We start from the raw sequence: 26147 nt of genomic DNA, 5'->3' as shown, positions 1-26147 counted from the left end.
TCATCCTTGAGGTCTTCACCTGACTAAAACCTCAGCCTCTTAAGGCCCGCCCCGGTCAGGTGTCCTCTTCCAGGGGTTTTGTTTCACTTCCAGGAGCCTGTGGTTCTTAGAATTCCCATTCAATTCTCTTCCATTGTTTCCTCTGCCTTAATTTGAGTTAATTTGACCTGTCTTAAACTGACCACCTTAGGTAGATGGGAGCTCCATAAGGGGAAGTTCTGGAATCATCTCTCAACATCCCAGGTTTTCAAATATTCTGCGTTCCACACAATAATGAAAATAATAAAGATAACAATGGCAACAGTATCAATGATTACCATTTAGTGAGGTACTGTTATTTCCCAGGCACTCAGATGAACTTTTCACTCCCTCCTTTAACAACCTAAAGATGAGGTAGATGTTCTGAGACTCTACTTACAGAAAACCAGGGTTCAAAGATTAAGTAGCTTGCTGGAGTCCAGCGGTAAATGGGCAGCTGAGATTTTTAACCCTTGCATGTCTGACTCCAAGCTGTTGGCATTACTAACTGATGGGTGGAGTCTGAGTGCTTCCCTCCCTGACCAAGTCTGTCATCCTATTTTCATAGTCATGGCATGAAAGGACACCAAGAAGAGAGATGCAGGGCCAAATTTATTAAGACAAACTACACATATTATTTCTTATTTTATTCCTGAAAGTCCCATCATCAAGGACTGATGTCATAGGATTTCTAATCCAAGTATACTTATTTCACAAAACAAACCCATTTTAGAGATGGAAGGAGAGACATTTTTGTTTGTTTGTTTGTTTGTTTTGTTTTGTTTTGCAGAGAGAGTCTTAATGGTGGTGCCAGATAAAAGATAAAAAGGTGTTTTCTCTAGGGACCTCTGATGAACATTCTTCCCTAAATGGCCTCCCAGTCAGTCCCCTCCAACTCTCTACCCTCATCCTTCTCTCCACCCACATATCAGCAGAAGGGCCTGGAGATCATGATGGGGAGCAGAGGCTAAGACACCTTCTGAGCCTTCACCCTCTTCTGCTCAACTTCTCATCTGCAAAGGCCGATGCCACTGGAAACTGTGAGTCTCAGCCCCTCCACCAGCATCTGGAGGTGAGGGCAGGAAGACACAAGTTCCTCTAAAGCTTCCTTTCCTTATTTCAGACTCCCCTCTCATTCATCCACCCTGTCAGTGTAGACACACACACACACACACACATGCATTTTAAAAAGTAATCATCTACCTATAAGTCTCAGTATCCAATTCTGAGCATCCTTCACCTTCATCCATAATGGCAACCGCCCATTATGGATGGACTGAACAGAGAAACCAGGCCAGTCCCTGGGAAGGCAGGACTTTTCCACAGTCCACAGTCACCACTGCTTTCTAGCTGTCTCATTAGGAGCACCAGGGAGACATAGAAATCACTGTGCTCTTAAAAGAGGCCCCTGCCAAGAGAGCTGGAGATTCCCTTACTGCTTCCTCGCCCCTGCTAAGCCCTCCAGGGAGATTGAGATCTGGGGGCTCCATAGCTGTCATCAGGCCTCCTCTTGGCACTCTAAGTTGGCAGTCAGAAAGGGAAATAAATAGGGGGAAATAGTTTTCCAGTATTTTCTCTCTTTTTTTATTTTTATCTTCACAGCAGAATTATTTTTTCCCAAAGGGAATTTGAGAAGCACAATGCCCTCTTTGTTTTAATAAGACCTAGGGAAATTCCATTGGCCCTTGTGGCTGGTGATCTGGTCCGGATCTGAGAGAGGACGACGGCTTCTTGGGCACTCTGGTCGACAAGATCTTTAGGGGAGCACTGGGTGAAGAGCCAAGGAAGGGATGGGATGGTTTCTATCATCGGGTTGAGCTGTAAAGAGCTGCAGGATGACAGGTGGTGGCAGGGATTCCAGTGGAGCCTGTGTATATAGTCACTCCCTGGGGGAGTTTGCACCCCCATGAGCTAGTTGTCACCCTGGCAGAAGTAAAGGCTGCGGCTTCACTAAGGTAGGACATTTGCCAGAGGTACATACCAAAACACTTGTAAAGTTGAGGCTGCTGGTCAAGTTCCAAGGACCTCTTTTTAAGTAAGACTGGGTACAGGGAAGGCTGCCCAGGGCAGCCCAAGGCCACCTTAACATCACTGCAAGTTTTGACCCTTGGAGACAACAGATTCAAGAGCACATCTAATGGAAGGTCTTTGATTGATGCTCTTGATTGGCTGGGATCTTTGGGTTTTTCCTTGCAAGAAGAAGGGCGATCAGGTCAAGGAATCCATAGAGACTTGGAGAACCCATCTGGTATGTGGTTGGTATGTAGAGAGCCAATCTGTCCTTCTGGCTATCCCTCCTGTGGCTACATTTATCGCTGTTCCCTTTTCTTTCTCTTGACCAAAGAATCTGAAAACCTTCTATGTACACTGGGTAGAGGATGGGAAAGGACAGCAGCTGGGCTAGGTAACCATGTCACTGCCTGCACTCGAAGAGGTCTGGTCCTACCTTCTGGAATAAATGAGCAATGCCATGGAGACCTAAAGCCCAAAAGGAACAGAGCAGATAGGAGAATGAGAGATGGGGTCAATAGGGACACATCTTCCCTCTGTGAGCTTCCTCTGTTCCCACCTGGTCCTGGATTCCACCCCAATACTAGAGGGTCACACTGATAGGTCATCTGACCTGGCCTTGCTGCTGGCCTTGCTGAGACGGCGCTTGTCGCTTGGATAGCCAATGGGAAGGCGGTGACCTGGGGAGGCCCCATTGGGTACCTCAGGCTTCTGGCCGTAATGGATGTGAATGAAGCCCTCCCCAGGAATCGCCTCCTGGCCTTGAACTTGCTCGGTGGCCAGGTTCTCGGTGTTCTGCTGCGAAGCCATCTTGTTACTGAAGGGATTGAAGAATTTGCCCCCAGGACCGTTCTCCAGGCACTGATTGAAGTCAGGGGGTGGTGTGCAGTTCTGGACCATGCCGGCAGAGGGGCCAGGAAGCTGACACTCGGCTGTGCCCTGCCGAGATCTGACAAAGCGCTGTCTGATCTTCTTCCAGCCCAGGTGGTAGAGCTCAGCCAAGCTGAGGAAGAGCGACAGCGCCGCCACAGCCAGCATAAAGACGATGAAGACATTCTTCTCTGTGGGCCGGGATACGTAACAGTTGACAGGGTGGGGACAGGGACTCCTGCGGCAGACATGCAGGGTGTCCAGGAAGATCCCGTAGAGGAGGTACTGACCCACAATGAAGGCTACCTCCATGGTCGTGCGAATCAGAATGCTGCAGACATAGGTGTTGAGCAGAGTGCCCTGGAGGACAATCCTCCCGTTCACTTCCTCCCAGCAGGACAGCTCTGCCTTCTCAGCCACTGGGTACTCATAAGAGCCAGTGGCCCGGACCTCTTTGGCCCTCTCAGCCTCCCTTAGCTTCCGCTTCTCCTGCATACGCACCGTGTGCATGGCATGGCCCATGTACACCAGCGATGGCGTGGACACAAAAATGATCTGTAGCACCCAGTAGCGGATATGCGAGATGGGGAAGGCTTGGTCGTAGCAGACGTTCCCGCAGCCGGGCTGCATGGTATCACATTGGAAGTCGGCCTGCTCATCCCCCCAGGATGACTCGGCAGCCGTGCCCAACACCAGCATGCGGAATATGAAGAGGACGGTGAGCCAGACCTTGCCGATCACTGTAGAGTGCTTGTGTACTTCCTCCAGGAACTCTCCCAGGAAGCTCCAGTCACCCATCCTGACTCAGCAGGAGACAGCCACCAGGACTTCTGCAAGTGGGGCAGAGAGAAAGAGAGAAAAGGAGAGGGATGCTTCTGCAAAGTCTGGACAGTCTGGGGCTCCACCGATCCATTCTTTAAGAAAGTGCAACTCATGAGCCAAATTCACCTGAAAAGCTCTCTTTTTTCCAGGCCAGCAAAAGGAAAAGGAGATCGAAGTTTAAAAATGGTTGTGTTAGCAAGATGAGAGTGATTCCCACACTTGAATGGATCTAGAAATCAACTGAGGAGCCTGTTATGAGTGGGTTCTGTGCTGTTACCTCTGGAGAGTCTGCTTTGGGAGGTCTGGGGCTGCCCCTGGAACCGGGATCTGCCCCAAGCAGCCCAGGTTACTCTGAGGTAGACAGTGCAAAGCCCACGCCTGGAGAAACACTGGTGAAGCAGGAATGCAAAGGACTGCTCTCTGCTCTCGCCATTCTGGCCCTGTGTCTCACTGAGTCTGCCTCCTTGTCTGTAAAATGGGGATGGAAAACAGCTGCCTCAGAGTTTCAAGGGTGAGGTACATGATATGTTGGGGATCATAACTCAAATGTTCCATATGTTTGAAAGGGCATCAAGTGAAAGAATTATTTTGGTTCCAGAAGGAACTGAGTGAAGAGGAAGGAATGGGGACGGCGGCAAGTCCGGCCTCTCAGAATGCGTCCCCTAACCTTCAGAACCATCCCCAGCTGTACTGGGAGATGGCGAACAAAAACCAGCTCTGGGTGCTGCTGATGAGTGCTCGGGTTCTTGCAGCTGGGAGGCAGCTGGCGATGCCAATCTCCCACACCTTGGGGCAGTGCAGCCCTTCCAGGGGTATGGCTCCTCGTCCTCCTGCAGAAGGTCGCCATGCACAGACCTGCTCATCCAGAATAAATGCCCCAAACCATTTTGTCCCACACAGAACCTTCTCTCAGCAGGCCCTTTCTTGCTTCTCCAGCCTGATTCCTTGTCTGTCCCCATTAGTTCCTTTTGTACTGCCTGCCACATCCTGGAAGATTCCCAGATGCCCTCTTCCCAGCCACCTTCCACATAACCGCCCCCCCCCACCCCCAGCTAGATCCTTATTAACCCTCAGAACTTAACCCTGTCGTGGTTCCCTGCAGCCCTCCCTGCTCCTCCAAGCTGAACCTCTTCAGCTTCTGTGGTGGCTTTAGGGACACTTGGTTCCCTCCTAGCACTTGTCTTCTTGTTTTGTGGCCCTCTGCCTGTCTGTGTTCTTCTAGTGGGGGCTCCTTGATCACAGAGATAGCCTGTATAATCTTCACCTGGCCCAGAGCCTGGACTGGAGTGGATAATCTTAGGGAATCTTAGTTGAGTGAATAAAGGGTGGCAGGCTCTGATTGGCAAATCAGTTCCCTATTCCTTGCCTGCCATCCGTTAGCAGGGTGAAAAGACCAGATTTCACTTTCTCAGTCTCTTCTGCAGTTAGATCTGGTCAGTCAGGTATGGTGAGAGTCTATGTAGAGGGAGTGCTCTAGAAACTGTTTTCCATCCCCCAATAAATGGAGGGAGTCTCACTGGAGGTCCCCCTGCCCACTACCCCGACTACTTCCTGCCCATGGACAGGACTATTTGAGCCAAGATGTCTGAGGTTGTCCAGAAAGTCTCAGAAATGCCAACTAATGTCCTGAGACCTCTGAATCAGCTCTTGAATCTCCTACCTCAGAATTCTTACTTGATGAGCAATAAATGTCCTTATGGCTTAAGCCTCTAACCAATCCTAATCAACAGAATGACCAAAAATAAAAATAAAGAGAAAGAGGAGGGAACTGAATTACAAATATTCCATTTTTGTGATCCTAAAACCTTAGAATCTAATGGGATCTTAGAGATTGTCAGGTTCACACCTTGACCTTCACATCTTTGCTGTCAGTATGCCCCTGGTTCCTATCCAAACACTCTTTATGCAGATAAAGGACAGTGTGGGTTGCCATATTTCATGGTGCAGGCTTTCTTGACTCCTGAGTTGATACCTTGACAGAGACCAGGCTCCTGGCCCTGTTTTCTCCCAGGCCCCCACTCCCCAACCCTGAGAGTCCACACATGAGTGGAAAGGGCCTTATCTCTGTCCCCCTCCATGTCAAAGACTCATCCAGGTCTTGAAGCCTTTCCTCTAGTTTGTGTTCAGACATCTGTCCTTTCCCCTAGGTGGTGAAGGGTCCCCCTCCCTTAGCCTCCAAATGTGGAAAACTGTGGAGCGTCTGCTCAGAAGGAAAATGGCTGATTAGATAAGAGTGCGAATGGTCTGTCATCTCTTCTGGGCACGTGCATAGTGTTCAGCACCTCCAGGGTCATCCACACAACATGCAGGGACCAGGATGTGCTGAGTGTCTGAGAGAGGGGAGGGCGAGAAGGAGAGGGAGAGAACGGGGAAAAAAAGAACAAAAAGAGGGGAAAGACAAGCAGGAGTTTGGAATGGAAAAAGAGAGACCATGTAGTGGTTAAGCAAATATAGTTTGGGGATAGCTAAGTGGAGTTCAAGTCCCTATCAATATCGCTGAGCTTGGAGAAGCTACTGGATCTGTAGCTCAATTTCCCTCACTGCAAAATGAAGATACTATTATTTAGCTCATCCAGTGTTAGGAAGTAATGTATAAAAAGCACTTAGCACAGTGCTCAGTGTATAAGAACTAAAGAATAATTCCTTGCCTTTGCTAGCAAAAAGTGGTGAGGGAGGACAGGAATGGAGAAGGAGGGAGAGAGAGAGAGAAAGTAGAGAGAAGTGCATTACAGAGAAGAGAGAAACAGATGAAAAAGCAAAAGGGGGGGAAAGTGAAAGGGAAACAGAAATGGAAAGTAAAAAGAAACAAGAAAAAGGGAAACAAGTGTCATATTCTTCCAAAATCTGGGGCAAATTTTCCAAACTGTCCTCAATCCCTGAAGACTTTTCCCTTGACCTTCTGACTCTGCCACTCATTCCTTGCAAGTCCCCCAGGAGGTCTAAAAATAGGGCCAGGCAAAGAATGTGATGCTTTGGTCTGGTCTGCCAAGAGGCTTGCGGCTGACCCCCTCCCTTGTGGTGCAAGGAATCCCACCTGGAAGAAGGAAAGCAAGCGTACAAGAAAGAAACATCATGGAAGAGGAGAAAGACAGTGACATTGAGAGGCTGCCTCATGGGGAGGGAAAAACACTAGCTGATGAGGTAGGGGTGGGCCAGACCCCATGCACCCCGGTGACAGCAAATAGGGTACAGGACAAGTCTCACTTGTGACTTCCTGATGACCCAGGCGAGGTCAGAGAAACTGAAAGTTGCTACCAAGTACCAGCTGCTCAGTTTTTAATATGAAAGTCAGTTTCCCAGCTACACTGTGTCCCTTCGGGTCCCCCACAACCTCAGCCAAAGAAATATGTAAATTAATACCCACTGAGTTTACTGGGTGTAGAGCATATAAAATGCTTTGTAGATTATTATCTGTTTCTTGGCAGGAAGTATATTAGGAGGGGCAAAGGAAGCTGCCCATGCCATGAATAAATTCTATCAAATCCAATGGTAATAATATACCTCACTGCTTTAGCTAAGATCTTCACTGCCTTCCTACTGCTTATAAAGTTCAGACTCTTTAACTTGTACTTGAGATCCTCCACAGCACAGTTCAGTCCCGTCTTCTTCCCTGTTCCTCTCACATGCTCCATTTTTAAGCTACGTTACTCCCGTACACGTGTACATGGCCCACACCTTTTTACCTCTTTGTCTCAGCTCCTCACACCCCCTCTACCTACCAGGTCCTTCTTCCCTTTCATCCATTCAATTTCATATGAATGGTTACCAGGTATCCTGCAGGGCCCTTAAAGCACAGCAGTTAAAAAGTAAAACTAAGAGTCCCTGACTTTACTGAACTTAACTGCCTTTATATCCCTGACATTGCAATAAAGCATGATGTGTGTTAACATTAAGAGAGTGCTGTGGGAACACAGCCAGGTTACTCTGGCTTAGGGCGTTGGGGAGGACCTTCTAAGGAGCCCTGAGTAATTAAATTCTACAGCCCTTTGCAACTGATACAAGTTCTGAAGTCCCCAAGGCAAAAGAGATGGTCCCTAGAACCCAGTCCCTAGAACATCCCCACTCTGTAGTTTCTTCACTCAAAAACCTTCAGCATCTTCTTTCAGCATGTCATATCCTGGGACAAAACAAACATTTGGAGGAGTCACCAAGGAACTTGTTTGGTAATAGTGACATGGCACTTGGATAAGAGGGAAAGGGCCAAAAGAAGGCTATTGTGTATAGTGAACATGGATCATTTTATTCCCTTACTTTGTGTATTATATGACTACAAATAAAATTCAGGTACCTACATTCCCAACCCAGTGTTAGCATTTCTGCCTCCCAACACAGCCAGTGTTTTCAAAGAAAACTAACTTAGAGCAACCTTGGTTAACATAAACTCATAGCTAGGACTTCCTCCTCTGGCCCCACATATGTAGGCAGAAATGGAGAATTCTTTTCTCAAATTGATCTCAGCCCATTTTGACAATAAAGACTCCACATTACTGTTCAGCATGTAGGATTCAGGCACACTTACATGTTGCCTTACACTGATTTTCCAAAATTTTCATTCTAACAGCCAACCCACAAGTACTTTTTTGAGTCCCTGCTATGTGCCTATCACTATTCTGGGTACTGAAAATAATATCTAGGGGGTACCAGACCTGGCACATACTATGCCTTCATAGTATAAAATCAGGCCCAATTCCTGCCTTCAAGGATTTAACAGCTTTTCCCTTCAAATGAGTAATAGACTTCTCAAGTCAAAAGCCCTGTCTTCTACTTTGTATTCTTAATGCATTAAGATCTCACAATAGGCACATAATAAATGCTTTCTTAATGATTGAAAAAAATGTTTGACCCAGCAGTAAGATTACAGAGAGATCCTATGGAGGGTCAAATCTTCCTTCTCATGTCCAACAATAAAAAAGAAAACCTTACCGGGGCCCATGGGTATCTTAGTCAGTTAAGTGTCCAACTCTTGATTTCAGCTCAGGTCATGATCTCAGCGTTGTGAAATGGAGCCCCATTTCAGACTCTGTGCTGGGCATGGAGCCTGCTTAAGATTCTCTCCCTCTCGCTTTTCTCCTCCCCACCTCTCTTTTTCTCTTGTCCGTTCTCTAAAATAAAATAAGTAAGTAAAACCTTATACAGTTCAAGATGTGCTTCTCCTCCCTTCTCTTATTGACCCCAAGAAGGTGGGGCCATATTTGTTTTGTTCACGACTGGCTACCTTAGGACATACAGACACTCAGTTTCTATTGTTGAATGGAAAAATGCTCATAGTTATGAGGATTTTTATGCCTTTTGGGGTGCTGGTTATTGCCTCTGTTTTGCAGAGAAGGAGACATCTACAGAAGGTAAGAGATTTGCTCAAAGAAATGAAGACGAATAGAGGTAGAACCTAGACCACTTCAGAGTTCCTGATCAAGTCTGGGGCACACCAGAAAATGTCCCTCCATCCTCCTTCTAGGGGTGAAGTGCATCAATTCTTATGTCTCCCCACCTCAGAGCTTGAAGTTCCAGCAGTGAGTTATTTGAGACATGACTGCCATTTAGTGCTAAAGCCTGGGGGTCGGTTTTTAAGCAATCAAGCAAATGTTTATGATGGTCTCCTGATGTGACCAGCACTTGATATGAGGTGCTGAGGGGATTATGGGAAAGTTCAATTCAGTTCACCTTCACAAACATTTACTGAATGTCTCCTTATGTGATAGAAGTTAGGAACCCAAAGATCAGAAAGACTCTGGGTTGAAGGAACTCACTGTCCAGTGAGGGATACAAACACAACCAACTGTGCAAATATTCTGGGCTTCTCCAAAGAGGCAACCCTTGAATTGGAGTTAGGTGGAGGTGAAGTCTATAGAGGTGAGAGATAGGGGGAGAGAGGAGGTATGGGAGAGATGGGGGCATTCCAGACAAAGGCAACCACGTGAATAAACCCACCAAGTGAAAACCAGCATGGTATTAGAGGACAATGAGCAGAACAAAGGGGTGGTCTGCAGAAAAGGCAGAAGCAGATTATGGAGGGCTTTGAGGCCATGCCAGGAGTTTGGAGTAGTTAGCAACCCTTACATAGACCATGTTCAGTACATGACTTGTTCCTGTGGGCAGACCCTAATGGTACACAGCTCTGAAATGGGGTGGGGACATAAAGCATGGCACAGTCAATAATCACCCTGCTGGTGGCAGTCCTTTGGTAGTGGCTGCAGCATAAACTAGGCAGGCTGCCGGTGACAGGTTCGTCCAGCACACTGCTAAAACAACACCCTGTCTCTCCTGCTCAAGAAAGCATATCGCAAGGGAACAAGAGACTACCATAGAGATGCCTTGAAAATTCTCTTCTATTGATTCTAATTCTGTCCTCTGGAGCCACACTTAACAGTCTTTCTAATTTCTGTGTCCCCCACCCCCACACCAAGTCAGCAGCTGGGCCTTGGACTGAACTGTAAAACCATTGGGTTTTCAAATACATAATGAAAATGATTTGCTCTACTGGCTATGTATTCTCTCTCCAACTCTACCCTGAGCTCCTTGAAGACAAGGTCCATATCTGTTCATCACTGTATCCTCCTCCTAAGTCCCACGACCCCCTCTTCCCTCTTGGTGCTTAAGACTGTACCTTACACCTGGTTGGTTGATTTGTGCACCTTTAAAAATCAACAACAGTAAATAAATTACAGCATTCAGCTCACTCAAAACACCTAATGCGGGCGCCTGAATGGCTCAGTGGGTTAAAGCCTCTGCCTTAGGCTCAGATCATGATCTCAGGGTTCTGGGATCGAGCCCCGCCTCAGGCTCTCTGCTCAGTAGAGAGCCTGCTTCCCTTCCTCTCTCTCTGCCTGCTTGTGATCTCTGTCTGACAAATAAATAAATAAAATCTTTAAAAACAAAACAAAAACACCTAATGCCAGTAGAGGGGCTCCCTGGGAAGTGACCTTAGGGCACCTGCACAGTGAATGTGGTGACCAGAACAGCAGGAGACTAAAGCTGCTGAGCCTTCCTTCTGCCTTTGACCGAGCCCTCAGCTCAGCCAGGCAGGACTGGATGGATCTAAAGCAGAGACACATCTGTTCACCATGGACTATTTCTTCTCCACCTCCTCCCCACATATCACTGGGGCGCTCACTCAAGTTTGTCAAAATTAGATTATAAGACCACTCTACAGAGTCTGAGTCTAATTCTGGACAATGACACATGTTCTGTATTATCTAACAGATCTCTGGTTCTCAGTAAAGGTTGTTATTCACAGTAATGATAACAGCATTCTGGGCCCATGCTATAATTCTGCTCATCACACAGTGGAATGTGGCACAGAGCAGGGTTGACTTGCTTCCCAATTAAGAGAATTCTGTTGTAAAAGGACCCAAAGGGCCTCACTTAATAAATGATCCTTGGACACAGTATCATGTCAGTGCAGCTCAATGCAGAAAGTGTTTATTGAGCTCTCCTGCTATGCCAGAAATCAGAGGTGGCTTTATAATGTAAAGCACTAAGTATAACACCATCTCAGAACTCTTCGGCACCTTCCTTTTTCATTAATACCTGCTTTTCTGACCTACCCTCCCCCTCAATAGCTTCTCACTAAAATGGAGAGGCACAGGGAGGATTGCACAAGAAAGTGGTCTTGATCTTCAACTACTCCAGCAATCTTCGTGACCCTTGGAGATTCTCTGCTCCATTTTCTAATTTACCTAAACTTACACAACAAGAAACTCTGAATCTAGGTAATAATGATAATAATAAAATTAAATTATTGAGACCTCTCTATGTGCCAGATGTTCTGCAAGTTTCTTGATATGTTTTTTTTCTCATTTGATTGTCCCAACAATGGAGCAAGCAAGGCTCATCCCCAGCCCCTTTGTACCGGCTCAGGGAGGTTGGCAGAGCAACACCACTTGAGGGGGACTTGCTGGCAAGTGGTGGAGTTGACATCAAACCAAGCTCTAGTCTTGTCTGACAGCAGTACGCCTGCCTTCACAACTGTGCTAGATCCCATCTAAATGACCTAAAGTTCCTAAAGTTCCAAAGAGGGTGGCCACTTTGACACAAGGTGAGTGCTGCAGGGAAGTTTTCAAGGTGACTGCTAGAATCGGGGGTCGATTCGAAGTTCTTGGGGGTAATTCTTACATTTAGGACTTCCACTCCTCTCCTGACTGCTCTTTGGGGATTGCCTTTTCAACCTCAGGGGACACAACCAAACGGGTCCTACAGCCAAGTGGGCAACTTCCTCAGAAGTCCAGTGGGGGCTTCCACCCCTGAACCTTGATCACTGAAGAAAGGAGAGGGAGACAGAGATGAGAAAGAAGCAGGAGACAGATGGAGGAGATGAAGTGTCACTTTGGTTTTCCTTTGACTCCAGCCAATGGCAGATAATTAGCCTTTCTTTCTATGTCATTATTTTATTCTAGCAAGGACAGAGTGGTCTGCTCAGAAACACTCTGCTGATAGACAGTTGTTTCAAAGCCAAGGAGGTGGAACAGAGCAAAGTGGAGAAGGACAATCATGCTGAGATACGTAATTTTCTTGTTAAATTGTTGGAAGAAGAAATATTTACAAGATGTAGGTGGGAAGTGGTGGCCAAATGGAGATATTCAACAATGAAATATTAGGAGGTCCTTAGTAAGTACCCTGAAAAGGTTGATTAAAACCTATGAAGTTATTAATGAAAATTATATTTATGAGACACTTAGATTTCTTTAATATTTCCACCATTTTTCATGGATTCATAGGAAAGGAATCTAGATATCAAGCAAAATCAATCCCTTATTTTTATACAAGCTGAAGACCAGGGTCCAGGGAAATTAAGTACTAGTGATAACAGATAACACGAATTTGAGTGTTTTCCACGTATGAAGCATTTTACAACTATACTTTTAACCTTTATTAATTCTGCTAGGAAAGTAGTTATTATCCCATTTGACAGCTGAGAACACTGAGGCTCAGAGGTAGCAAATGCTGCATAAGGGACTTGCCGTCAATCTGCCTAACTGCAAAGCCTACCTTCCCACTGTGTCTTTAAAAGGGAAAGAAAAATCAAAGAGGCCCCAGTTCTGACAGCTGGTGACAAACCTGTGACCAGAACTCTGTCCAGTCTCTGAACTCCACGAGCAGGGCTTTTCCCACTCTCCCGTAAGAGGCCCTGGGTTTTTCCTTTCAGCCCCTGGCTTCTTGGCTGGCCATCCCTTGCTGATGCTGTTCCTAGAATTAATGATTCCATCGACGCCCGTGGCCCACAGTGGTCAGGATTCCCAGACTCTTCAGCATCTGCCACCATTTGGCCAGAATTCACATATAGAAAGTTATTTCCTTTTTTAGCCACTAAGTGCTCTTGGCTGCAGCCGTGTCTGCTGCCGGGTTTTCAGCTGGCCAGACAACAGACTCTGGTGTTTCATTGATGTCAAATCATAACAAGAACCACTGAAACAAAAATAGGAGGTGGGCCTTGTGTTTCCTGAAGAGTAGTGGGATTCGAACCCTGCCTCCACTCACCAATTGTGTGCCCTTAGGCAAGTCACTCAACCTGTATGTTTCCTCCTCATCTGAAAAGAAGGAATGTTTACTCATGGGGATTCAACAGTATGTGGATGTATGGAAGGTGCTTGAACAGTACCGGGCACATAATAGACAGTCAGGTTAGTTCCTTGTTTTCTTTTCTGACATTTCCAGTAAAGACTCCTCTCAAGCATGATCCAACTAGCCAACCCGATACAGAATTTGGCAGTGCAGCAGCCTGGTGAGAGCGACCCAACAAGCACGGTCACGGGGCACCGCGTGGGAAAGGTGAGGAACACATGGGTGATGGGAAAGATATTAATTTCACTGTACATCTGTTATTTCACTAGGCGTGCAGACCTTCGGGGGCAAGCATGGAGAAGGAGGGAGGTACGGGGTCTCACTGAGATCAGGCCCCTCTCATTCTCGTAATTGGTTCAGCCTGGTTCTGGACTTTGGGCCTGGAGATGGACTTCATTTGAGTCCACATTATAAAATGTGTGCTTCATATAATCCCTGGTTTCTGAAAAGCTGCAGCACTTTTGAATCTGTTCATCAACCAGTCCAAAGGCACATCCACTAGGGTAGGTTTGAAGCTGGCTCGGTTCTACTTGGAAGAGAAATCGGTGACCTGCAGAGGAGGGCCATCCCGACCCCTAACCACATCTGCCCTCTCCTGAAGTTCTGAATCATGAAAATCCCAGGATGAATTAAGATCCTGGAAATTATCTGTGAACAAGAGCCTTGAAAGAAAGGCTCTTCCGAGTCTCAGCTCTTTCTCTGTGGCTCTGGATGAGACATTCCGCTCCCTGAGCCTCAGTTTGCTTGTGTATAAGAGAAAGCAATTGAGCTGGATGGCTGCTAAGTTAGAACATCTGGGGAGTTTGTGACTTGACCAATTGCGATAGCATGGCAAGTCAGTGGCAAAGCCAAAAGGCAAAGCTAGATTTTCTAACCGCCCCCAGCTTAGAGGTCAGCAAAAGTCGTCCCAGGGGAAAAAAAAAATATCTGCGATCATAAAAAGCAAGCAGTACCTTCTCAGAATTCCATGTCGTGGGGGAGGCTTTTCCATCAAATGAGATGTAGTTCCAAGATATGGGCTGAGGACCAGCTAACCTGGATTCTACCCTATTGTTCCATTGTTCACTGAGCACTTAATATAAAATAGCCATTTTATTTATTTATTTATTTTATTAAAGATTCTATTTATTTATTTGACAGACAGAGATCACAAGTAGGCAGAGAGGAGGAGGCATACTCCCTGCCGAGCAGAGATCCTGATGCGGGGCTCCATCCCAGGACCCTGGGATCATGACCTGTGCCAAAGGCAGAGGCTTTAACCCACTGAGCCACCAAGTCACCCCTAAAATGGTCATTTTAAATACAGGTTTCCCCCACCATGTCGGGCTCCCTGCTTGAAGGGAGCCTACTTCTTCCTCTGCCTCTGCTCCTCTGCCCGCTTATGTGTGCACTCTGTCAAATAAATAAGTAAAATCCTAAAAAAAATATATATATATATGAAGTGGTGTAGAGCACATATTGGATAGTGGGGAAAACTGTGTGTTATTTTATTTAATCTTCACAAAACCTTACAAGGAAGACATTTATAAACTTCTTTGACAGATGAAGAAACTAAGGCTCAGAGACGTTAAATAATTTGCCCCAAGCCACACAGCTGAAATTCTAACCCAAATATGATTCCAGATGCCCAGGCTCTTCCTTCTGCCCCATCCCTGAATTAGATAAACTCTAAGATCCCTCTGTGCTATTTCAATACCCCTGATTCTGAGACCTCCTGACTCCTTTTCCTTATGAAAGTGAGTGGATTGTTGAAGGTTGAATTTTTTTTTTCCCATGATATGCTAATATCCAGAAACAACTGAATGACCAAGTGGCACCAAGCTGTCATTCTCCAGGAATCTAGAAAGGGAATTCTGGCTCTAGAAAGGGAATTGGTTTCTTTTCTAGGAGACTTGAAGCTTTCCTGGGCATCTCTCCCTTTGGTCAGCTTAATCTTCGAGCTCAAGGTGGGGCCAGCTGGCACACAGACCTGCGAGAACCCCAGGTGGCTGAGGTCTTCCCTGAGACAGGGAGCAGAGCCTGGGCCTTGGGTCTCGCTGACCCTGAGGACTCCAGGTCTCCTGACTGATCCAGGCAGATAGGCTCCCTGTTCTGCTTTCAGTGGCTGCAGTGGAATCAGCCAGTCCCCAAGAGGCCAGGCTGCAGTGTGGTAGTCCAGCAGGCTGCCAGAGCCCCAAACCTTCCACTGCACATACCCCTCAACAACCAGCAGTGATAATGAGGAGCAGGTGGGCAAGTGAGAATTCCTGCCAGAAAACAAGATCGTAGAGATACTTAAATGGAAGAGGCAGGGAGGCCTGGGGACAAATGGAGGTTCAGAGAACACAGCTGAGGACAGAAGTCCAAAGGGCCCTAGGAATGAGTGAGCACAGCAGGACATTCTCCCAATCAAATTGCGTGACTCATTGCGCCATCCCTCATGGGTCACTTTCCTTTCCTCTGCTTTGTTTTCCCTATTAGTGGAAGAATTGGACAGGCAATCTCACAGACCTTTTCCAGTCCTAATGGCCTAGGACTTTTGGCCAGGGTAAGGAGCGGGGACAGGAGTGAGGCAGCTGGGGGCAAGAAGAACAACCAGTTTCAAGAGTCCAGTGAGAGCATCCTTGGTGTGCTAAGGCTGTGGCAAAGCCAGGCACCATGACTGTTACTGACGTGGCTTGATGAACTGCATGGATCTGACTGAAGGGATAGCCAGTGGGTACCAGTCTGGAAGCCAGGAAACACACTTCTGGGTTTCCTCCACCATGGACACTGTGGTCAGGGGACTGCTTCTCGGCGGCTGCTGAATAAGGAGAAGATGGGGAGGGATGGCCAGGGGAGCAGGCTCCAAACAGCTCCACTGCCCTGGGGAACCTGCTGGAAGGTGGAAAGTTCAGAGCCGTTCTTCGAGAGCCATGAATCAGGGTCTTGGGCTGAACTGGGGCTCTGGAGGCTTTGGGTGGAAAAGAGGAAGGCCCGCTGATATGAAAGTCAGGCTGCGGTGCCTATAAATACCAGCCTGTGTCCCCAGTGGTGAGCCATGCCACCTGGCTAATGAGGGTGCCACATCGCCACATATAGGCTTTTGTCTCTTCTCCAGTTTTGCTAGATTTCTCCTGGGTCTCCTGACTCCCCGGCCAGTGCTCCTTGCTCTGCCCTTCCTTTCCTCCGGCCAGTCAGACTCAGTGGGCCAGACCCTTATGAGACGTTGAGGAGGAAAAACCAGGAATCCCTCCATTATGATGGCATACCGGAAGGGGGAATCCAGTTAAAAGTGAACAAAGGCATAGTACAGATGTAAAATCCTTGTGACGAGCTTCCCCTTGCCATGATTCCAAGGAATACTTGAGCCTAAGGAATCATAACCTTGTACAGCATTACTGCTGAATGGAACTGGAGGGATCCTTCTATTTCAAACCCCTCATTTTCTTTTTGAAAGTAGACTCCAAGCTGTAGTAGACACACGACCCTGAGATCAAGATCTGAGCCGAGATCAAGAGTGGCACACTTTACCAGCTGAGCTACCCAGGTGCCCCACAAACCCCTCATTTTCTAGATGAGGAAACTGAGGCCCAGAATGGGGAAGGGTCTGGTGCCAGGACACACAGCCACTCAGGGCACAAGAACCCGGGTTCTTTCACCACATGCTCAGGAAAGAGGTCAGGGAGCCCACAGAAACCTTTGTGCCCGCGGGCGGCCGTCTACCTCACCCTGTACCCAGGAGGAAAGGAGACCTTCAGTGACACCTCTCTCCTCTTCCCCTCTGGATCTTCACCAGCCTCTTGCCTCTGACAGCGACAGTGAGTGGCAGGCCAGCCGGCTCACAGCGCACAGCGGGGACATGATATTCTGCAGGAAATTAAGCACGGAATATTTTTAAACCGCCCAACACGCCTTGGGGGGTGGGGATCAAAAACACTCCCCTAGATGCGGTGGAAGGCAGTTGGAAAAAGATTCCAAGCCTAGAGGAAGCACCACAATACAGTGATGGTTTTTGTTTTTAAGGGCCAATTTCATCTTAACAAAAGTTCTTGGAAATGAACTGCTAAGCTACTTAGAAGATGCCCCTGGAGGGCAGCCATTCGGCCAGAGGTAGACCAGCTCCAAGGGCCCTCCACTCACACTTCAGCAGATCCTTAGAAATCAAGTGAGTAACTTATCTGCTGCTTTACCATCCTCCTCCGCCGTATATCCCAACCTCACCATCGCAGGGACTCAGGGAATAAGCCCCCAGTACAGAGAAGGAGCTCTGGTTCTTGTCCAGCCTGGAACTCCAGGCTCTCTCTTCTGGCTCCTTCCCATCAACTGAGAGTTTCATCTCTTAAAAGCACGTCTATCCTTACCTTCTCCCCAGTCCTTCTCTCTGGAATTTCCACAGGCTTCCCTGGTTCTGGGTTCCCGGCTGCCTCCTCCGCTGCCCACTCCTCCCAGCTCTCACTCAGCCTGTCAGTTGCTCTCCCACCCCCTTTTGACTGGAGTCCGTCGCCCTCCCTCCTCCCACTTCTTCCTACTCTTTCACTCTCCACCCCTTTCCCCCCAGGTCCCTCCCTCCCTGCTCTCCCTCTTGTTCTTAGAATCTTTGCTCACTTCAAAAGTTTTCTTCCCTCTGCCTCCCTGCAGTCTCTCTTCACCACTCTCCTCTCCAGGAGACAGGAGAGGGAGTCTTCCTCCTCCCCCACGGCCCTCCACTGTCATTGTCGCTACAGTCCTGGCACCCTCACTCTCCTTCATGCACTGCACACTGCCTCCCTAGTCTCTGCAGTGCCTCCACAGGTTCCTCTGGCCAGGGCTGTCCTGGGGCATCAGGGGAAAACTAGCATTACCTAAGAGGTCTCGCTTCTCCATCCTTTATCTACTGTCAGAGAAAAAGAATGCTCCCTCAAGAAACAGGTCTTTTTGGGACCTCCATTATGTCCTCATCAGTGAGCTCTACAGCAACTAGCATAGGAAACAGTCTCACAACTCACAAGCACCAGCACCCAGAATAGACACCAGGGGTAACTGGAAAGTTCCAAAGGACAGGGAGAGGGCACCATCACTGACCAGGATCATACTCCCTTCACCCCCTTCTCTAAAGAAAAGAGAGCACCTTCTATGTGCCCAACATTGGGCTAGACTATATATATATTCTATTTTTATTTCACTCAGTCATTCCAGTTTCCAATTTTATACAGTAGACATTTCTACATTTGAGGAAACCCAATCATGGTGACCCAGTTGGTAAACGGTAAAGTCTGGATCAGGAGTTTTAGTCAAAGCCAAAATTCACCTCTGTGCTCCTCCCACAGAGGCATACAGTTTCCCAGCTGGAATCCAGTAAATGGAGGTAAGCTTATCTCTTGTTAGAAGGTACATCACAAGCAAGCAAATTCAGAAACTGGGAGGCATCTCTTCCCCTCAAACTCCCTTCATTCCCAACCTTCAGCTTAGCCATAGACCTCGTTAGAGTGTGATAAATATCAACAAAAGAGGTTGCTCTGAGTAGACTGAGCCCAGACAAACCAATGACCAAGAGCCCACATGCTGTGACAGTGAGAAGAAAACGCCAGATGTCATCTGGAACGCCATGGAAACTGAGGCTCAGGGAGTCAAGGCCACCTGTCAGTGTCACACATGGTAGTATAAGTGGCAGATGCCCCACATCATCACCATCACACACAGCACTGCTCACACACATTTCAACATTTTGCGAGAACTGTTTGTTTCTTTAGTGGTGATAGTTTTTGAGGGTGAATAAGTTTAGAGTCGGCAACAGGGGAGAATGTGGGGCCAAACTTCCTATGTCCGGGGAGGCAGCAGCCCTGTGGACAATAAATTCTGGACTCTGGATTCCTTAGTCAGAGTTTCACGCTTTTTAACTTGTTGTTGTTTGTTTGTTTTGTTCTTTGCTATGTAGCAGCAGATTCCTGAGCCAGCCTGTCTGGGTTTGAATTGGGGCTCTACTGCTCACTAGCCAGGTAATACTGAGCAAGTTAACTTAACTTCTGTGCATCTCAATTTTACAAATTGGGGCTAATAATAACTACCTCCCAGGGTTGTCATGAGGACTGCTGAGTATCTGGAAAGCACTTAGGACAATGTCTGGTGCATGCTAACTGCCGTGGATATGACTGCACAAGCAACACAATATATTTGCAGTCTCCTCCTGCCTGTACCACAATAGCTGGGCCAAGTTCCGAGGGTAGAATTTGCCACTGAAACCATAGAGAGCTCTGGGGACACCGGTTTCCTCTCCACAACAGAGATTGCCCCTGCACTATGGCTTTGTCACTACATCTTAGCCACTCTATCAAACCTGGAGGCTCCCAGAAATGCCTGGTTATCATCTCCACCCAGAAGATGGGCCAGTTAAAGAACACATAAGTCTCAGCTGGGAGATAATCTGAGAGTGAGGAAGGGTTAGTGAGGTATTCATTCCTAGATCACTGGCTGCCAAAGGAGAGTCTAGCTGGGATTACAGCTGGGGATGAACGGAGAATGCCATTTTCCTCTGAATCCCCTGAAGGGGAGAACTGGCAAGATGTAGGCATGCCCATGATCTGGGATAGAGCACAGGGCACAGGAGGTAGATGCTCTCACCCTGCTTGGCAGGTAGAGAAATAAGGCAGTGAAGAAACTGGATAGGCTGCTAGAGGTGACCCAGGAAGTCCGAGTCAGGGTTGGGAGAAGACTGAGATCTTGAACCTAGATCATCCCAACACAGTGAAGTGGAGCCGCTCTCCAGCCAGGCACTGCGCTCACGATAGCACCTAGGACAGAGTGCATTTTGATGGCCCAGCGCTACGCTGCTTTGGTAAGGCCTTCAGAAGTCTGGTTTATTTCTCACCTGGGTCTCTTCTAGGCTCAGATAAGGACTCTGACAAGATTAAGGAAAATGTCATTTGGGTTATGGATCCCAGATGATCATTTAAAGGGGCTGAATCTAGCTGTTACCTCATATCTAAGAAGGTTGTCATGAGCAAATGAACAACGTCCTGGAAAAGGAGGTGTCAGGCCAGGGGTGGGAGCTGAGGGTATACTGTGTCCTACCCTCCATCCTCACATTAGCTTAAGACAGGGTCTTACAAAGAGGAGTCACACATTGAAAGATACACAGAAACTCAGAGAGGATTTAGAGAGGAAGCCAAAGAATTGGTCAACAATACCTGTAAGGGAATATCTATAAAGTGGGGTGGCAGAATAGACTTCATTCAACACTCACTACGTGCCAGGCTTTGTGTGAAGCACTCTTCACCTTCTAGTGTAAGATGAAAATACAAAGATGACCTTCTAAGGATCGTATGTACCATCCGTCAGGGTCTCTTGGACAAAGATTCTCTGGCCACTCCTGTGGGCCCAGCCTATACTAAGTAGGAGAGAAGGGCCATCTTCTGTCCACAAGAAGCTGGCATTCTAGTCAGCTATGAAGACAAAACAATTAGCATAAATGGCAGTACTCAATATGTATTTGTCCTCAATGCATGACGATGTAAAAAAAAAGTTAGTGAGGAAAAAAAAAATCTTTTGGAAACAGGTTCATAGAGTGTGATTTCTTTGTTGTGCTTAAGAGAAAGGGCAAGGCACATTTATTAAAGGCTTTTGAGGTACCAAGTATTTTCACCTCACAACACTACAAGGAAGATACACCATTATTATTTCTGTTTTACAGAAAAGAAAATTCAGTCTCAGAGAAGTTTAGTAAATTGTGCAAGATTACCCAGTTAATAAGTGGGAAAAAGGTCAGGCAACTTTCTCACCAGGGCTGTGGAGGAATTCCCCTGGAACCCGCTGGCCTGGTCAGAGAGGAGGGCACAGGACCTTCCAGGTGGGAGCAAACAGGCCTGTAGATGCCACAAGAAGAATGGGCCCCAACCCCAGCAAGAGAGGCTGTGTTTGACCATCATGGTGAAAGTGGCACAGCCCCCATCTGAGATGTCCAGGCAGAGGCAAAATCACCTTTTGTACAAGTCTTTTAAAGGTGGCATTTTGAAAATTACTTCTGTTTTGCTTCCTCTTAGAAGCCAGAGGGCAAATGAGGAGACATTTCAATGTCTTTTCTACCTAATGAATCTCGAGTCCCCCAGTTTCCTTCAAAGACACTATGGTCCAGATGTTTCAGGAGCCTCCTCCCTTAGAACCCACGTCCCTTACACATGAAAATAAGTTCTGTCAGCATCTACTTATGAGAGCAGTGGGTCCCCCATGCCTCATTGGAGGTCATAAAGAGGTAATTGGAGCGATGGTTAGTGAGCTGAGGTCACACTTTACTGCTGGTGGAGATGCAGACACCACAGGCGGAAGTCGTCCCCTTTAAGACTTTTGCTTTCCAGATAGTGGCTAAAACAGGCAAGAACACCCTGTTCCAAGAAGCAGAAAGCAAAAGAAACACATACTTCCTTGTCTCTGATGCTTTGGTCCATGAATCTATTCTCAGTACATATCAAGTTTTAATCCCCAAGAAAAACTCAAAGTCACATCCACACCTCTTCTTGAACTTAAGGCAGATGGGATTTTTGGAATCCCAAACTTAAGAACCCTTTTGTAGTGGACTTGGCCAGTGACCTCCATGGACATGAGAAGAGGAGGAGGGGAAGAGGAGGAAGTATCCAGTATCAGCCAAACCTGATTCTCTCCCACTAAATTCAGGGTAGGAAGGCAACAGCTGGATACAGCCTCAATGGAATTCTGGAGTCCCTAGTCCAGGGATTTCATTTCATGATGAAAAGGAGACCTTTCTCTGAGAGATCTTGGGATGGCCTTTGCCCTCTAGATCTGAAAGGAAGTACTTGAAAGCAAGAAGACTTTGAATTTTGTGTTACTTTGTGTTATTATGTCATTATATGCAACCTCTAGAGTTTGCAATGAGTACCTGGAGCACACCTCTTTTTCCTCCAACAAATTATTCATCCTTGATCTACCCCTACCTTTCTACTTCACAAGGACCAAAAAGGGCTTACTTCTTTATTTTGAAAGGTGTTTTCAGTCAAGTCCAAAATATGATACTAGGTGGTCTATTGGCAAAAATCATAAAATATCATGAAATACAAGGTCAGGAAACTTTCTGCCAAATATGCCATTAACTCAGGTGCCCTCTGACAAATCACATCAAAATAGAGGCATTTTCTTGCATGTCAAATAGAGATGCAATGTCCCATGCCTGTCTAGATAATTTAGACAGTAAAGTTGAAAACCTAATTCAACAACAAAGTTTGCATCTCCTCCTTAATTAGTGTCCAGCTTCAACTTTCACTGCTAGGGTCAAATTATTACAGAAGATAAGAGTCACTGAGGAGATTAAGATGATTCCCTTTCTTCAGAGTTTCCTCTCACATTCAGTCAGCTAAATATTCAAGGTAGAATGGACAGGATTTGGGGCAAATAACCTTGCCGTTAAGAGTATTTGGGTTCAGATCTTGGCTCCACCACTCAGCAACTATAGGGCCCTCTTCTGCCATGTGGGGACCCATTTGAAACCCTGGAGTTGGCAGGGAGATTATTGTAAGCTGAAGATATTTGAGACTCATCAGACACAGGAAGATGCCTTGTTGGAGCTTCCCTTATCTGACTTAAAGCAGCAACTTCTGGGAAATGAGTGTGGGCGTAGGGGTGGGGGTTGGAGGGGAGGTGCATGGCCATGAAGAAGACAGAAAGACCACTGCACCTGCATAAACAAACATTATCACAAACTTTCTTATCCCCCATTTGTTCTAAAAACTCATTTGTCTTTCCTAAAGAAACCAATTTGGTGTTCCCCCAGAAGCCTTTTCACTCTCCCTTTTCATTACTAAGTTTAACCTTTAACCTTTTAGTGAGCTAGCTCCTTTTGTTAGTTTCCCTATGCATACAAATAACCCTCTTTTTTCCCTGTTATCTATCTTCTGTTAGTTTAATTTGCAAGGCTCCAATAACTGAACATAAAGGGTATAGGAGATTTTTTTTCTCCCTGGCAGCCTCATCTGGCTCACTTTTTAAATGAGAGTAACATAGTAACTAAGAAACTTATAGATTGGTTATGAAGGTTGAATGAAATAGATATCATGTTTGGCATGTAGTGAGTGCTAAATATTCTCTCTCTATGTATAGAATATATATATATATATATGTATGTATATATATGTATATGTGTATATATATATACACACACACACATATCCATATAGAGTATAAATACGGATACACACGTGCATACTCATGGCATGCAATGAATCATAAATCTGTTCTGAACGTTAAAATTAAATTATAGAAGGGAAAATACTTTGAAAGAAATAAAAGATGAAAGATTAACAATGGAAATGTGGTGTTATCATTTTTATAGCTATAACTATTATGGTCATCTTCATTGCTTCCTTTGAGCAAGGTCACCAGATCAGGCCACATAGATTGCACACTACGTTCAAAGGTTCCAATCAAATATAACCTTCCCTTTGTACCTGAGAGCACACAACAACAGCTTTTCCAGCCAACACTGTACTTCCCTCACAGCATTCCCCTCCAGAGTCTGAAGAATAGCACCTACCCCATAGAGTCATTCATTCATTAATCATTGATTCAGGGAAGGTATACTGAAGACATACTATGTGCAAGGACAGGGAATACAAAGGTAAAGGAGACACAGGTCCCCTTCTTCCCCCGACACTTCCCATGACTGGGGAGACAGCCCTGGGCACCAATAAGTAGAATGCGATGTAATGAGTACAAAAGTGGGCATATGCACGGAATGGAACGAGTGGGTTACAGTAGCCCCCTTATTTGCAGTTTAGCTTTCTGTGGTTTTTCAGCTACCCGTGGTCCACTGTGGGTCCAGAAGCTGATGATCCTCCTCTGACCTATCATCAGAAAGTTGAGAGCAGCCCAACATTATGTCACAGTGCCCACATCATTACCCTCACTTCATCTCAGGAAGGGTGAGTTCAGTACAGTAAGATATTCTGAGGGGGCGAGAGAGACCATGCTCACATCTTTTTTGTATATTGTCATAAATGTTCTATTTTATTATTAATTATTGTTGTTAATCTCTCACTTGCCTAATTTATAAATTAAGCTTTAGCATAATTATGTATGTATAGGAAAAAACAGTATGTATAGGGTTTGGTACAATCCACGGTTTCAGGCATCCACTCCTGGGAGTTTTGGTACATATCCCTTGTGGGTAAGGGGCACTGTTTTACCAGCTTTCCCTCATACTGGTGGTAGTGGTAGGGTAGAGGTCAGAGTGGTTAACAATAGCAAAGAGTAAGAAAGTCTACTTCCCTTCAAAGTTAAAAATTCCCACAAGCACCATAATAAGATAGAATTAACATGTGTCCATAATGGTGTCCGGACTGCCAGAGAAAGCCAGTAGGGAATCTCCTTTATGGGCAAAAAAGGGACTGGTCACTCTGTTGAGTGTTCATCAAACCTCGCTGGCAGGAGGAAGGTTCAAAAATAGCTCTCCTAGGGGCGCCTGGGTGGCTCAGTGGGTTAAGCCACTGCCTTCGGCTCAGGTCATGATCCCAGGGTCCTGGGATCGAGCCCCGCATCGGGCTCTCTGCTCAGCGGGGAGCCTGCTCCCTCCTCTCTCTCTGCCTGCCTCTCTGCCTGCTTGTCATCTCTCTCTGTCAAATAAATAAATTAAAAAAAAAAAAAATAGCTCTCCTAACACGGAACCCAACCCAGCCCCAGCTTTGGAGTATGTGGAGGGGAAAGAGGAGAAAGGACAGGCACCTATCACTTAAACCCTATATTCAGTGAATTGCAAATGTAGATTCTTACCTAACATGAAGACTCCGTTCTCAGATGATGGATCAAAAATTGTTAACTTTAGACAGATGGCTTCTCTTTGCATCTGCATGTCCTCTTTCTAAGAGGCTGTATCTCAGAGTCCGAAGACTAGAGATGGACTCTCAACCCTGTCCCTTACTTGTTGTGTGATCTTGGGCAAACCACTGAGCCTCGACATCCTGTTCTGTAAAATGATTATGACATTGTCTTCACAAGTTTGTTGTGAAAACTTATTATGGAATGCAGGTAAGATCTCAAGAGAGGAGAGGCCCAGAGGCCCCTTCCCTTCCCAGATGGGGCTTGCATGTCCAGAGCTCCCTGTCCACCAGCCTCTAAGGAGCCTCTGTAACTTGTTACAGAAAGGAGATTTTGCCTTGGAGCATTGTGCTACCAAGCTGGTGAGCTCAGCCCTTCCCTGGCTCCAGCACCTTAATTTGTAAAGAAGGAATTCTGAGGCTATCAAAAAGGAAGTCTAATTGTTTTCGGAAAACAATAGCCAAGTAACTACAAGTCATTAGCTTCCTCCCCGGGGCCTGAAAACTGGTGTGTCTGGGTAGCTGAAAGGACTGGTAGCACTGTTTACTTAAAGACCTCTGGACAGGACCCATAAATTAATTCCTGTGCATGACCTTCTGGAATGAGAGGAGGTGAGTCATGGAAATGGGAGAATGTCTGAGAGTGGAGAAGAGATTTCTGTTTCTTCAGGGCACAGCTAAATCCCTCATGTTAGCCGGCCTCTTCTGACCCCCTGGGTGAGAGTTTCATTTGGATACACATATGTGCCCAGTGGACATTTGCCTTTAAAGATGACTCCTAATAAATTTCTTCCCAGAGCAGAAAACAAACAAACAAAAAACGATTCTGTTCCTTACCTTTCCCCTGAAGGCCTCTGGGAAGCTAGTGGCTTCTCAAGCAGGGTGTGCTCTAGACATTTCTTTGGACAGGAATACCTTCAGTGACAGGAGCAGACCAAAGTTAGGATCCAGAATCATGACTTCTTAGAGGGTTGTCTCTGCCACACAGATATCAAGGACTCACAGGAGACAGAACACAGGAGATTGACAAGAACTTAAAGAGCAACTATGCCAGATGAGGACGCCGAGGCCCACAGCAAGGATGCAGCTTGTCCAAGATCAGGAAAGCCAGATCTC

General features: G+C 46.5%; 1 protein-coding gene across 2 annotated transcripts; it reads right to left on the bottom strand.

Annotated features, from left to right (window-relative positions):
• Positions 1-612: 612 nt before the first annotated feature.
• Positions 613-17730, bottom strand: GJA5 (gap junction protein alpha 5). 2 transcript variants are annotated; one of them, XM_013049512.2, is made up of 3 exons: positions 17601-17730; positions 16968-17106; positions 613-3728 (listed from the first exon to the last, which is right to left on the bottom strand). In XM_013049512.2, exon 3 carries the CDS (start codon positions 3694-3696, stop codon positions 2620-2622), a length of 1077 nt encoding a protein of 358 aa, XP_012904966.1. In that variant the 5' UTR covers positions 3697-3728; positions 16968-17106; positions 17601-17730; the 3' UTR covers positions 613-2619. The 2 variants fall into 2 exon arrangements, with proteins under 2 accessions (XP_012904966.1, XP_004779681.1); XM_004779624.2 differs by lacking the exon at positions 16968-17106 and having other exon boundaries at positions 17601-17728.
• Between the last annotated feature and the right edge of the window lie 8417 nt (positions 17731-26147).

Source organism: Mustela putorius, unplaced genomic scaffold (genome assembly GCF_011764305.1).
Source record: "Mustela putorius furo isolate JIRA1106 unplaced genomic scaffold, ASM1176430v1.1 tig00000585_pilon_pilon_pilon, whole genome shotgun sequence".
Taxonomy (NCBI): Eukaryota; Metazoa; Chordata; class Mammalia; order Carnivora; family Mustelidae; genus Mustela; species Mustela putorius.
This window is presented reverse-complemented; position numbering and strand designations above follow the sequence as displayed.